This window comes from Euleptes europaea, chromosome 3, assembly GCF_029931775.1.
Source record: "Euleptes europaea isolate rEulEur1 chromosome 3, rEulEur1.hap1, whole genome shotgun sequence".
Lineage (NCBI taxonomy): Eukaryota > Metazoa > Chordata > Lepidosauria > Squamata > Sphaerodactylidae > Euleptes > Euleptes europaea.
In genome coordinates, this window is record NC_079314.1 from 105,453,397 (window position 1) to 105,466,146 (window position 12,750).

General features: G+C 42.2%; 1 protein-coding gene across 3 annotated transcripts in view; it reads left to right on the forward strand.

The window, feature by feature from the left end:
• WNK1 (WNK lysine deficient protein kinase 1) overlaps nt 1-12,750 on the forward strand; it is a 147,047-nt gene that overhangs the window by 75,482 nt on the left and 58,815 nt on the right. For all 3 annotated transcript variants that reach the window (XM_056847358.1, XM_056847360.1, XM_056847359.1), the window contains exons 5-7: nt 6,411-6,499; nt 7,295-7,514; nt 8,775-9,111. In XM_056847358.1, coding sequence (XP_056703336.1) covers nt 6,411-6,499; nt 7,295-7,514; nt 8,775-9,111 — 646 coding nt within the window. The remainder of the gene's footprint in view (nt 1-6,410; nt 6,500-7,294; nt 7,515-8,774; nt 9,112-12,750) is intronic.

Consider the following 12,750-nt stretch of genomic DNA (forward strand, 5'->3'; position numbering starts at 1 on the left):
TCCTGCTCAAATTATTAACTTGAGCATTAAATCATATTCTATGCTCCGTGGGAATGATTATCCATATTTGATACAGTTACAAGGCAAAATGTTTGCCCAAAGAAAATACTGAAGTAAAAATCAAAGGATGCAAATTTCATTTGTTATAACAAAATATGTCCCAATAGCATTTCTGACACAGTATGGGTCCCCTGGAAGGGAAATTGCAAACGTAGTGGCTTGAATCCTATACATTCCACTTGTGATGCTCTGTCCTCCATTGAGGGCTACATTCCTTTGGTGCTAAGTGCTTTTCTGCTCATGCATGGCTCTGGTCTTACATGAACGGGAAGCATCTAGCACTGTAGGAAAGTGTTCTGCAATGGACATCCCCTTCTGCAGTGGAGAACAATGCTAAACAAGCAGGAGGAAACTTTAGGATTTAAACCACTAGACTTGGATGTTTTCTCAAGTGTTTTTCCATAGAAAAGACTACTTGAAGTTAGTCACAGTCAGGCTGGCTTTTATTAGATAAGAACATAAGAAAAGCTATAATGGATCAGACCAAGGGCTATCAAGTCCAGCAGTCTGTTCTCACAATGTTCAAGCAGGCGCCTCTAGGAAGCCCACAAACAAGATGACTGCAGTAGCATCCTGCCTGTGTTCGACAACACCTAATATAATAGGCATGCTCCTCTGGTACTAGAGAGAATAGATTTGCATCATGACTTGTATTCATTTTGACTAGTAGCCATGGATAGCCCTCTCCTCCATGAACATGTCCACTCCCCTCTTAAAGCCTTCCAAGTTTGCAGCCATCACCACTTTTATCTGTTTTGAATCTGTCACCCTCCAGCTTCAGCAGATGAACCCATGTTCTGGTATTACAAGAGAGGGAGAAAAGCTTCTCCCTGTCCACTCTTTCCATATCGTGCATAATTTTATAGATCGCTATCATATCTCCCCTTAACCACCTTCTGTCCAAGTTAAACAGCCCTAAGCGTTTTAACCGCTATTCATAGTTGTTCTAGCTCCCTAATCATTTTGGTTGCTCTTTTCTATATCTTCTCAAGCTCTGTGATATCTATTTTTAGGTGTGGTGACCAGAACTGAGCACAGTATTCCAAGTGTGGTCTCACCATAGATTTGTACAAAGGCAGTATGATAGCAGCAGTTTTATACTCTATTTGTTGTCTATTAGATTTATATATATTAGCTTAGATTAGATTTATGTGTGTGTGTGTGTATATTCTAATGTAGCACTGCAACTAACTGCAAAGTTACTAGCCCATCTGTCCGTAAGTTCATATAGTGATAAAATAGTTGTAAAAATCTGTGTTTAACAACAGTCTCTCTCTTCCAATATTGCATATTTAAGCTAATGATGCAAGCATTGCTAGTAGACGGGAAAATGCATATTTTTTTGTGTGCATGGCATGTTGGCTCTTGTAGGAAGTTGTTGACCTAAACCTTAGACATGCTAACTAGTACATAACGAACAGTACCCATTTTTATATTTTGTCAAGGGCAAGAGTGCTCTGCTTCTGAATGTCAGCTTAGCCCTCAAGCTGCTTTGTGTTCTGGAAACACAGAATGGTACACCATGTTATTTAATGTTGCTTCTCCCTCCCCCCTCCTTTTTAATGTTTTTGGGACGTCTAGAAATAGTATGGCATGTTGCAACCATTTCATGTGATCAGATCACAAGAAGGCAATTTATAACTTAAGACTTTTCTTCCTGAATATTTTTTGCATGAATTAACTATTGTTTGAAAATGGTAATCAGCTCCCAGTGATGTAGCTAGCAATTGGGTCTTGGTGGATTATTAACTTTGCTACATATTTTAATACTTTGCAAAAATGTCAGACACTTAGTAAATTAAAAGCTTAAATCACCCACAAATGTAATTATGTAAGAACTTTTCAGATATTTATATCACACCTTTCTCCACCTGGGGACTCAAATCACCTGGGTACTCAAAACCAAGAAAAAAATAGTAAAAAGTAGTGTTCTGCCTGGGTACATGGTGTTTTTTGTGGTAATAAACACAAAAGGATCTTGGAATCAAAATCTAAGAGTTAACTAGAGTTCACTTCTTGTCACAGTTCAGGGATGAATTCTGTGATCTTTAATACCCTTTATGTGGCTTCAGTCTATTGGAGGCAAGTTTTATTTACACTGCCCCTTCCACCCAATTGAATGTTTAACTCTTCTGGGCAGTGGGGGGAAGAGTAATATTAGAAAAACAAACTTTAATTCATACCTGAAAAAGATTTACTGAACAGAAGCCCTTAGCAGCGGGCCAGTGGCCTCTGTTGATACAACATTTAAAATATGAGCTGGTTAGGGTAAATTTAAGGGTAAAAAAGTTCCCTGAAATGCTAGGGAGATAGCATGTATTATACTGCAGCTCAGGATCATAGCGGCTCTTTGACCTTTTGCATTGCTCCCCAGTTCTAACTTGGTGCTGCCCAGATCATTTAATTGCTCAAAGTGCTAACTTGGACAAGGATTTAAATCCTCTGAATACATAGTCATCTTGCAGACTGGCTGCTCAGTTTTCTCTTTCAAAATCACATGCATAGCAGCAAATTGTCTTGGGACTGAAAAGATGCAGATGTTGGATAACTGAGTAAATGGCACTGTGTCGGTATCTGCACCCTCTTCTTCCTGGTTATTAAGCATGAAAAAGGCTGCATTGAAACAAACTTTGGCTTATTTGTGATGAGAATGAGCTAGGGCAGCTCTCTGGCTGTCACGTCCCTCACTCTTGTTTAGACTCCTATTGTGTAGCCCAGAGGGAAAACTGTATCTTGTCATTTCATTTGATTAGATTGTCATTACAAGCTGCATTTAGGTGGAATGAGCGAGTCTTCAGTTTCCAGCCATGTGCAAGAAGGTGAGAGATTGTGCAAACGAGAGGAACTCTGGTTAATTACTCCACCACCCCTTCCTCAAAACCTCTGAGGTTTATTCATACCATCTAAATGCAACTGAACAATTTTATGACTTTCTCAAGCTTGTACCTTGTGTGTTAAATCTTATTTCAGCTATGTAAGAGTTTATTTTGTTCCTTCTCCTTATTTGTGAGATGTGCTGTAATTGACTGTTGTGTCTTGTGATCTCTCATGAGAAAATAATAGCAATGCAAAACTTAAACCAAAGCAAGCAATCTACCTAAGATTTAATGTGAATCCAAATTCTGGTTTTTGGATTTATAAAATTTCTAAGATAGTTAAAAATATGCATGGCCACTTTTATTTGTTATAATATACTTCTATTCTGCCCTTCCTCCTGGGAACTCAGGGTGGTCCTTCCTTCATTTTATCCTCACAGCTTCCATGTAAGGTAGGTTAGGCTGACTACTCCAGGCTCTACCCTAGCAAGTTTCATGGCAGCATGGGCTTTGAGCCTGGGCCTTCCCAATACTAATCTGACACTAACTACTATACCACACTGGTTTAGGCCTACAGCACACTTATTCTGGCCTGAAATGTTTTCCCATTCAGTCAAATCTCTTCCCATCCCAAATGTATTTTTCACCGTACCTGGCAGGTCAGAGTAATTTTAGCCCAGGGTAATATACTGCTATTTTAACTCCAGATTTTCCCTAGGGTTGATTCCGCACAAGGGTCATCCCTAGTGTTACCAGGAGATCTTCTGCTCTTACAACTGATCTCCAGCTGATAGAGATCTGTTCACCTGGACAAAATGGCCGCTTTGGCAATTGAACTCTATGGCATTGAAGTCCCGCCCCTCCCCAAACCCCACCCCTGTTAGGATCCGGCCCCAAAACCTCCTGCCAGTGGCAAAGTGGGACCTGGCAACCCTACTCAGCCCCCCCCCCCCCCCATGGTGGTCATGTTGCTGGTGGGATTGTTGCTCAATTTGTACTTGAAACGGATATCACCTGTCACAGTGTAATCAGTTTTTTATCCTTGTTAGCCATGGTCTTCCTTTCACACCCAATGTGAATTCAACCCCCCCACACACACTTTTGTCATGCAGCTTTTATGGTTCTCTACTCACTTAAATGCCCTGACCTGGATGGCCCAGGCTAGCCTGATCTTGTCAGATCTCAGAAGCTAAGCATGGTCAGCCCTGGTTAGTATTTGGATGGGAGACCACCAAGGAATACCAGGGTTGCTGTGCAGAGGAAGGCACTGGCAAACCACCTCTGTTAGTCTCTTGCCATGAAAACCCCAGAAGGGGTCGCCATAAGTCGGCTGCGACTTGAAGGCACTTTACATACACACACACACACACATACACACACGCTCACTTAAATATGGTTCATGAGTAGTACTACTCAAGAATAGGACAATACTACACTAAAAAAGCATTTGCATAGTGCTGCTCCAGCATAAGACTGAACTTTGAATCCTTTGGTAATGCTAATTGCTGGAAGGTACTTGGTGTTCCATTATGGCAGTCTACATTGAAAAGACCAGTTGGCCTCCTACTGCTTGGGAGAACAGGAAGTCTTCAAATGCTAGTTGAGAGATGTATGTAGTACCTTGCTTTGGAACCTCACCCCCATATTTTTAAAAAATCTTAATTTGGTTGGCATCAGCAGTGATATCAAGGTAGTACACTGTGAAAATGCAGAGGAAGGTGGTGAAGGGGAGGTTACCTTTCACTCAAACACAAGGCATGCCTTCCCTTCCAGATGCATGAAAAAGATTTCCCTGACAACAGCATTTTGGGAAAGATTTTTTTTAATGTTAAAAAAACTGGCATTTTTAGCAGGAAAAATGGACTTTAATGATTTGTGTGGAAATGGAGGACGACTGGGGAAACAAAAAAACAAGGCACACAAATAGAGTTTCTGAAACCGAGAAAAATCTCCATGTGGAATCAACCTAGGTAATGCTCAGAATTGGGCACTTTAATTTCTTCGAGAAAGCTGATGTCTAAGAATTATTTACTGCACTGAGATAGTGATACAAGTCAGAGGTATTGAGGGGAGACGATAATAGGTGCTGATGGCATTGGATTTCCGTTAGAGGCATCGTTAATGAAAAGAACAAACTCTGCCCCAGGCCATTTAGTTAAGACTCGGTTGGTTATTGATCTGCCTATCTTATATTTTTCTCTCTAAAAATAGCCCAGTGGAGGTTTTTAATCCAGCTTTTGGAACAATTAATAGCTGCTTCTCTAAGACCTACTTAATCAGAATTTACAGTTATGTGAAGCATAATCTAAACTGAATATTTAAGATAGCAAAACTATTGAAGGAGTTGGCTGCTGCCTCTCTTTGGTATGTTGCTATCTTTGGCTCTGTGTTGACTGTGTAGCTTGCATAAGTGATATAAGGATATATTGTTTAAAAATAACATTTAAGTGCGCTGAAATATTCCTAAAAAGCAAGCATTTGGGATTGGGAAGTTAGACACTGGAGCTAGTACTGAGATGGAGAGAGTCCTTTGATCATGACTTGGGTGAAATAAGGGCTCTCTAGAGTATTGCTGTTCAGCTAATGAGGTGTGTCCAGAACCAAGGAGGGCTGCCGAGGAGCCATCTCTTGAGGAGAAAGAAACAAAGGAAGATAGAAGAAGCACATCTTATGTTGCTGATTGGATTTAAAGATAGGTTCTCATTCTGGAAAGTTTGCAGGCCACTGTCCAGAGGGTTGTTGTCAAGCTCTTTAATTGCCTCAGACTTCAAAGGCAGAGGTAGAAGAAGAAGAAGAGTTGGTTATTATACCCCACTTTTCTCTGCCTTTAAGGACCGGCTCACAGTCACCTTCCCCTTCCTTCCCCCACAACAGACACCTTCTGCAGTAGAGAGAATTCTGAGAGAACTGTGACTAGCCCAGGGTCACCTAGCAGGCTGCATGCAGAGGAGTGGGGAAACCAACCCGGTTCACCAGATTAGAGTCCGCCGCTCATGTGGAGAAGTGGGGAATCAAACCCAGTTTTCCAGATTAGAGTCCGCCGCTCTTAACCATTACACTATGCTAATTCCTGTGTAGCTACTAATTGGACCCTTACTCCAGCTTGCCTTTTTTTTTAATTGAAAGGGCATCTGGTTCTTGATGCATCAATGTTTATTCAGTGCAGTGGTAAAAATGCAAGCAAAACATCAGTGTGGTAAAAAACACGCATGGGCTCCTCTATCAGGATTTTTCATTCATTAACCACCTAGGTATGTGCTACCTGAATTTTATCTATGATGATGGTGGAATACATGTAAAGTCCACTTGGCTGTGTAAGTTTCCCTTAACTTGGCTACTGAAAAGAACAATGTTTTTGGTGAACTGGGGTGTGAAATCGTGGTTCAGAAATGTCCAGCCTCTCTGGTGTGTGGAGAATGAAACTAATTGTTCACAGAACTTAGCAGTGTCTTGTCACCATTCTTTATAAACTTCAGATATTTTAATGTGTTTTTTTGGTTACCACATTCCCCTGTTGCTGCTTCTGTGTTTCAGGGAGTCAAGCCAGCTAGCTTTGATAAAGTTGCAATTCCTGAAGTAAAAGAGATCATTGAGGGATGCATCCGTCAAAACAAAGACGAAAGGTAAATGTTCATTCCTCTTGTACTAGGCAATTTAAATGGAGCAGTTCTGGTTTTAAAAGATGATCTTCCAGGTACTCTTAACGTGTAAGAATTGTAGCACATAATTTCTGAATGATCGTATGCATGATGCTAAATCTCAGAAAGCCAAATAGGTTTCAATCCTTAGCATTCTTTGATTTTTTTTAAAAAGACACTGAAGTCCTGTTTCCCTCATTTGAAGAGTTCAGATTTTACCCTCAAAATAAGATTAGATTAGGATGGGCACTAATCTCTCGCTTGGTAGAAAGGCCATTACCGTCTCACTTACACTTGTCCTACAAAAGGGAAAGAACATATTTCTTTCTTTTTTGGTGGTGGGGGTACAGGTGTGGAGCTTTAAATGTTTTGGCAGTGTCATGCTTCATGTTTGGAAACCAGTGGAAAATGTCTGTATTCCTTCCACTAGCTAGGTTGCATGGCCTTTACCTCACACATTATTTCCCCACCCAGTTCCTGACAACAAATTCTGCCAGAGAGATTTTGCAGCAAGAATAGTATGTTAACAATAAAACATGTAAAATGCATGATGTTTCATAAGTTGCGAACTTAGCTGCAGAACCTGTGGTGTCGAATGCTGTCTCCCAGCATTCATACTCACAAAAAAGTCATTATGCATATAAATATGTACCTGAATCTCAAGTGCAATAAGGACTCTTAAAAAACGGAGGAAATAGATGTGTGCCCTGCGCTGCTAGTTGAAACCTAATATCTTTAACCACTTTTCCCCTTTCATTTCCCCCCTCTTGTTTTGTTTAGATATGCTATCAAGGACCTTTTGAATCATGCATTCTTCCAGGAAGAAACCGGTGTGCGGGTAGAGCTGGCAGAGGAAGATGATGGAGAGAAAATTGCCATCAAGCTCTGGTTACGAATTGAAGACATTAAAAAACTTAAGGGAAAATACAAGGACAATGAAGCGATAGAATTTTCTTTTGACTTGGAGAGAGACGTCCCAGAGGACGTAGCACAGGAAATGGTAGGTAATGCACCTCAGTCTAGGGGTAGAGCTTAAACAATTTGGCCTACTTGAAGTTTGACTGCTGTTATAAGAATGAGTGCCTTAAAACAAAAATATAACTGAGATAACTGGGAGCTTTTGACTTTTTTTTACTCCCTAAAAACGGTTCCTCCTCATGCTATATGACACTGTCCTTTTGAGACGTACAGCTGGCAAGACAATGTGAGAGAATTACTATCCGGGAGAAAAAAATCCGAAAGTGGAGGACTGTCATGTTAGTTAAAATTCAGTAACTGCCATCTCTGTTTAACAAGGCTCAATACCCCCCTCCCGCCATAGTGTCTAGATCCCATAATTTTATTAATCAAAATGTAATACGATGCTTCCCAGTAGCACATCTGTTAACATGGTTTTGTGAGCTCCCACAAAAAACTTACTAAGAGATTGAGGACTTGTATCCAGGTGTCAATTCAGTGTATTACAATTGCTGTGTTTCAGGGCATATTGAGAAGCCTGCCTTGCTATAGAACATAGTTCTAAACTATATCAGACGCCTGTTCTTTGTTTCCATTGTGTAAGATACTGTCAGGCTGGGCTTTTGCTATGAGTGTAATTTAAATAAAGAGTCCTCCCATCTCCCCAGTGTAATTCTAATCTTTCCCTCCAAAAGATATTGCTAGATCTCCTTCCCGTAGTTTAATGCATGTGTGTTCCCTGCCTGCAGATCTCTTTCCAGAACTGGTTCGGTGTGTGCAAGACAGTGATAACACAGTGTAAAGGATCCTACATAAACTGCTGGATGTGGTGATCCATGCTGGGTTAAGACCACATGTAGTGTTCTGAACAAATGGTTAGTGTAGCCATCTTTAACCATGTCAGTTAATTGGGTAGGGGGCACTTTCAGTCTCCTTCAGAACAGTTGATAGTGGTTAGAGGTGATAGTGTTGGTGTCCAATAAATGCACATAGTATATGTGCTGCCCAGATGTGCTGCCCATGGAGATGTTATGATGGGGGTTATATTCTTTATGATGGATCTATAATTATTTTGTATTATGTTGCTTTGTGATTCCACCCCACTTTTCCCCATAAGACATGAATGATCTTGCATTATTTTGCTGTTGACTCATTACAACATGCCTTAGCAGGACATTCTGAAATGATGATGAACTAACTCAAGTTTCATTTACTGTGTAATTATAGAAATCTGTTCAGCTTACCTCAGCTTACCTTTCCCATCTGCTATGATCATATCAACAGTATGTGTAACACTTTCTAGGTTGAGTCTGGGTATGTCTGTGAAGGCGATCACAAGACAATGGCCAAGGCCATAAAGGACAGAGTTTCCTTAATCAAGCGGAAAAGGGAACAGCGTCAGCTGGTGAGAGAAGAGCAGGAGAAAAGAAAGCAAGAGGAAGTCCATCAGAAGCAGCAGACAGAACAGCAATTACAAGCAGGTGCTGCTCAGCAAGGGGCAAAGCCTACTGCTCCTGCCACTGGTGCCCCTGCCATTCCTGCTACTTCAACTTCAGTGTCTACTCAAGTAGAGCCTGAGGAACCAGAGGCTGATCAGCATCAACAGCTGCAATACCAACAGCCCAGCACGTCAGTGCTCTGTAAGTATCACCTGTATGTATTACCTGACTCACACTCACTGCACTTCCCTTGGGCTGGGGGAGCTGTTCCTACCGTAAGGCTGGATGAACGCTGCACAACATTGGAACTGGCCAATTTATATTCAGTGGTGCAAAATTAAATTTTCAGAGAGGGTATTTCTTCTGCAGAGACGGAAATACTTACATGAAAAAGTTAAATTTGCTTTGTCAGGGAAACATCCTAGGGTAGCGAGGAACACTTTCCCCAACCTCCCATTAGGGCAGGGATGGGGAACCTCAGGCCCGGGGGCCGTATGCAGCCCCCGAGGACATTTTTTGTGGCCCTCGGGAGCTCCGGGGCCCTGCCGCAGAGGCAGGGTGCAGGGCGGTCCTGCCCGAGGGTGTTCCTGGGGCTGCGGCTTACAGGGGCGCTGCGGCGCCCTTTGGACCTCCTCTTGCCAACTGTCAGCTTTTGGTTCGGCGAGAGAGGGGAGGGATGCCTCCCCCAAGGCTGCCCCTTACATTGTAAGCCCCTCTCGCTGCCTGTCGGCTGTTGAGCAGCGGGGGGGGGGGGGGGAAGAGGCCGGCGGCTCCCGGTGGCAGAGCATGCATGCGGGATCCGATTGGGCTTCGGGAGGGGGCGGCTTTTGTGGACTCTGGGGGGAGAGGTTATGGAGACTGGGGCCCGGTTGCCCGGGGTTCCGTGCGCCGCTGTGGGTGGGGGGCGGGGAGGCTGGGGCCTGGCCGCCCGGGGCCGGCTAGTGTGTGTGTGGGGAGGAAGGCTTTTCTCTCTTCCTCTTTTTCTGTGTCTTTCTTTGTCTTTCTTTGTCCTTTTCTTTCTTTCCCTCCATCATTTTCTTTCTTTCTCCCCCTCTCTCCATTCCTTTCTCCCTTTCTCTCTCTCCCTCCCTCCCTCCCTTTTCCTATTTCTCTGTTTTCCTTCTTCCCTTCCTCCCTTGCCGATCAACTGTGGGGTGCGCCCCCTGGTGCCTCGTTTGCTTGGGCCCACCGCTGGCTGCCCTCCCACCTGGGAGGGGGAAGCGGGGGCGCCCTGCAGGCTGTCTCTGTGTGGCCTCCCCTGGGGTTTCCAACCTCCAGGTAATGGCTGGAGACCTGGCAACCCTAGCCTCTCCCCCCCCACACCAGGAGATCTACACCTGGTATGGCCCCTGAATGATGTCATAAATGTGCAAATGGCCCGTGGCAGGAAAAAGGTTCCCCACCCCTGCATTAGGGGAAGCTGAGGGGTTTCTGACATTAGAGCCAGGGCCGGATTTAGGTTTGATGAGGCCCTAAGCTATTAAAGGTAATGGGGCCCTTTATATGTCCAGCTGTCCTTTGTCAACAACAAATTGCCGCTGTTTTTTTGTGTTGAATATATCCTATATGGTAATTTATGGACCTAATAGGCATCTAAAGCCATTTGCACATAACAAAATATGTATTTTATCGCAGTAATTGTTGAACTGAAATACAATTAAGAAGAAGTATATTAATAGTGAAATAATTATTATTTCCTTTAAAAAAAATTTGGGCCCCCAAGAGAGTGGGGCCCTAAGCTATAGCTTGTTTAGCTTATACGTAAATCTAATTTAGAGCAGAGGATAGATGGCCATCTGTCAACAATGCTGATTCTATGGCCTTAAGCAGATGATGAGAGGGAGGGCAACTTGGCCATCTTCCGGGCATGGAGTAGGGGTCACTGGGGGTGTGGGGGGGGAGGTAGTTGTGAATGTCCTGCATTGTGCCGTGGTTTGGACTAGATGACCCTGGTGGTCCATTCCAACTCCATGATTCTATATTATCAAACTTCCAGACTAACAGCTATGAAAAACTGGTGCTATATGGCTGATACAGGTAGCTTAGGAATCTTCCTTGGATTTTTTTTTTTTTTGCTTGGTTTTTTGCGGAGGCAGTTAAAGGTCTTATTTGGTATCACATGAAAAATAATAGAATATTAAATACTGTAACTAATAACAGTTCAGCTATCTGATATAAAACAGAGCATTCCAAGACGTGGACTTTCACCATAAATATCAGTCTTCTATAACAAAAACAAGCTAGAACTTTGGTAACATTATATACATTGTAGAAAAAATAATTCAGATACTGTTGAGTCTTTATCAAACAATAACCATGCCTGTCTTTCTTGTTTAAAAAAAGCTTAGAAAACAAATCTAACATTTTTTCAGTGTTTCCTGATCAGAAATATTCTCCAGAGCTTAAGGAAATCTTAGATCAAAAACAAGACTGAAACTATTTCAGTCAATGAAGCAACCACTGGTATTCCTTTAAATGCTATGAGTTCTGCTGTAGAATGAATAAAGTAGGCAATGGAATTTCCACTTATGTATTTGATCACTTTTTATAAAGTATGACACTTGTGTGGTACACATGAAGCTGCCTTATACTGAATCAGACCATCTGTCCATCAAGATTACTATTGTCTACTCAGACTGGCAGCAGCTCTCCAGCAGCTCTGGCAGAAGTCTTTCACATAACCTGGTCCTTTCAACTGGAGATGCTAGGGATTGAACCTAGAATCTTCTGCATGCCAAGCAGATGCTCCGCACCACTGAGCCATGGACCCTCTCCTTAATGTTTTGATTAAAATATTTAATCATGGTACTTAATGGTATGTTTTGATAAATTATTTTTAAAAAGGTGTTTCTGTCCAGTGTTAATCCAGATAGAGAGAATTAGAAGATTTACCACCTTTTTGATCTGTCAGCAAAAGTGTTCACCCGGTTGGCATCTGTGTATTAAGGTTGAGTGGGATGGATGCCAGTCTCCTTGGTGTAGGGAGGAATATTGGTGGCTTCCAAAAGCTGTTTCTTGCCCAGTAGCCAGATTCTAATGTGAATCTGTCAAAAGCAGCAGAAGAGTCAACTATTACTGAAAGCGATTTATTAGAGCAAACATAAAAACATATGAATGTTAGTTAGAATGGGGCCTTTCCATTTCAGAGTTCCGAGGGAGAGACATACTGTATCACACATAAACAGGGTATAAGTGAAATTGCTGTCCTAACCATGGGAGAAATATTAAATAGGTAGCTGTAGCTGGGGAAGGGTAAGAGTGGCTTCAGAATTTCCTTAATCGCGAGGGCGCTTTGCCCAGATATGAAGGCCATATTGTTTTCTGGAGAAGAGAACATGCTATCTTTGTAAGATAGCGTTATTAACACAGTGGCTCCTGGAAATCTGGAAGATACTGATGGTCTGTCATAAAGATGTAGAACTGCAGTTAAGTTATATCTCAGCCAAGGCGTGAAAGTAACCAGTAACACTGGCCAGAATTTATAAATGAGACAAATAGTAAGAAAGGTCTTCACTACCACCCTTTAGCTGAAATGAGATGCGCCTGGTTTTGTTGAATTGAAATGCTAACTTTTTTCATTAGTGTGTGGTGTGCAAATACTGAAATATGATCTCAAAGGTAGGTGCTTTTTATCTATGCATATGATTTAATTTCTGCAGAAAAGAGCTTTTCTGCTTGATCGCTTGACTTACTGATTCCTCATGTTCCAGATAGAGCTACTTTTGCCTTTAATATCAAGAAACAGTGTGTGTAGTGTTTTAGCCAGATTGCTTATATTCAATATGGTGTGTAGCATGTAGTCAGTACTCTGGTATGGTGTTTCATGTCCTTAGAATCTCC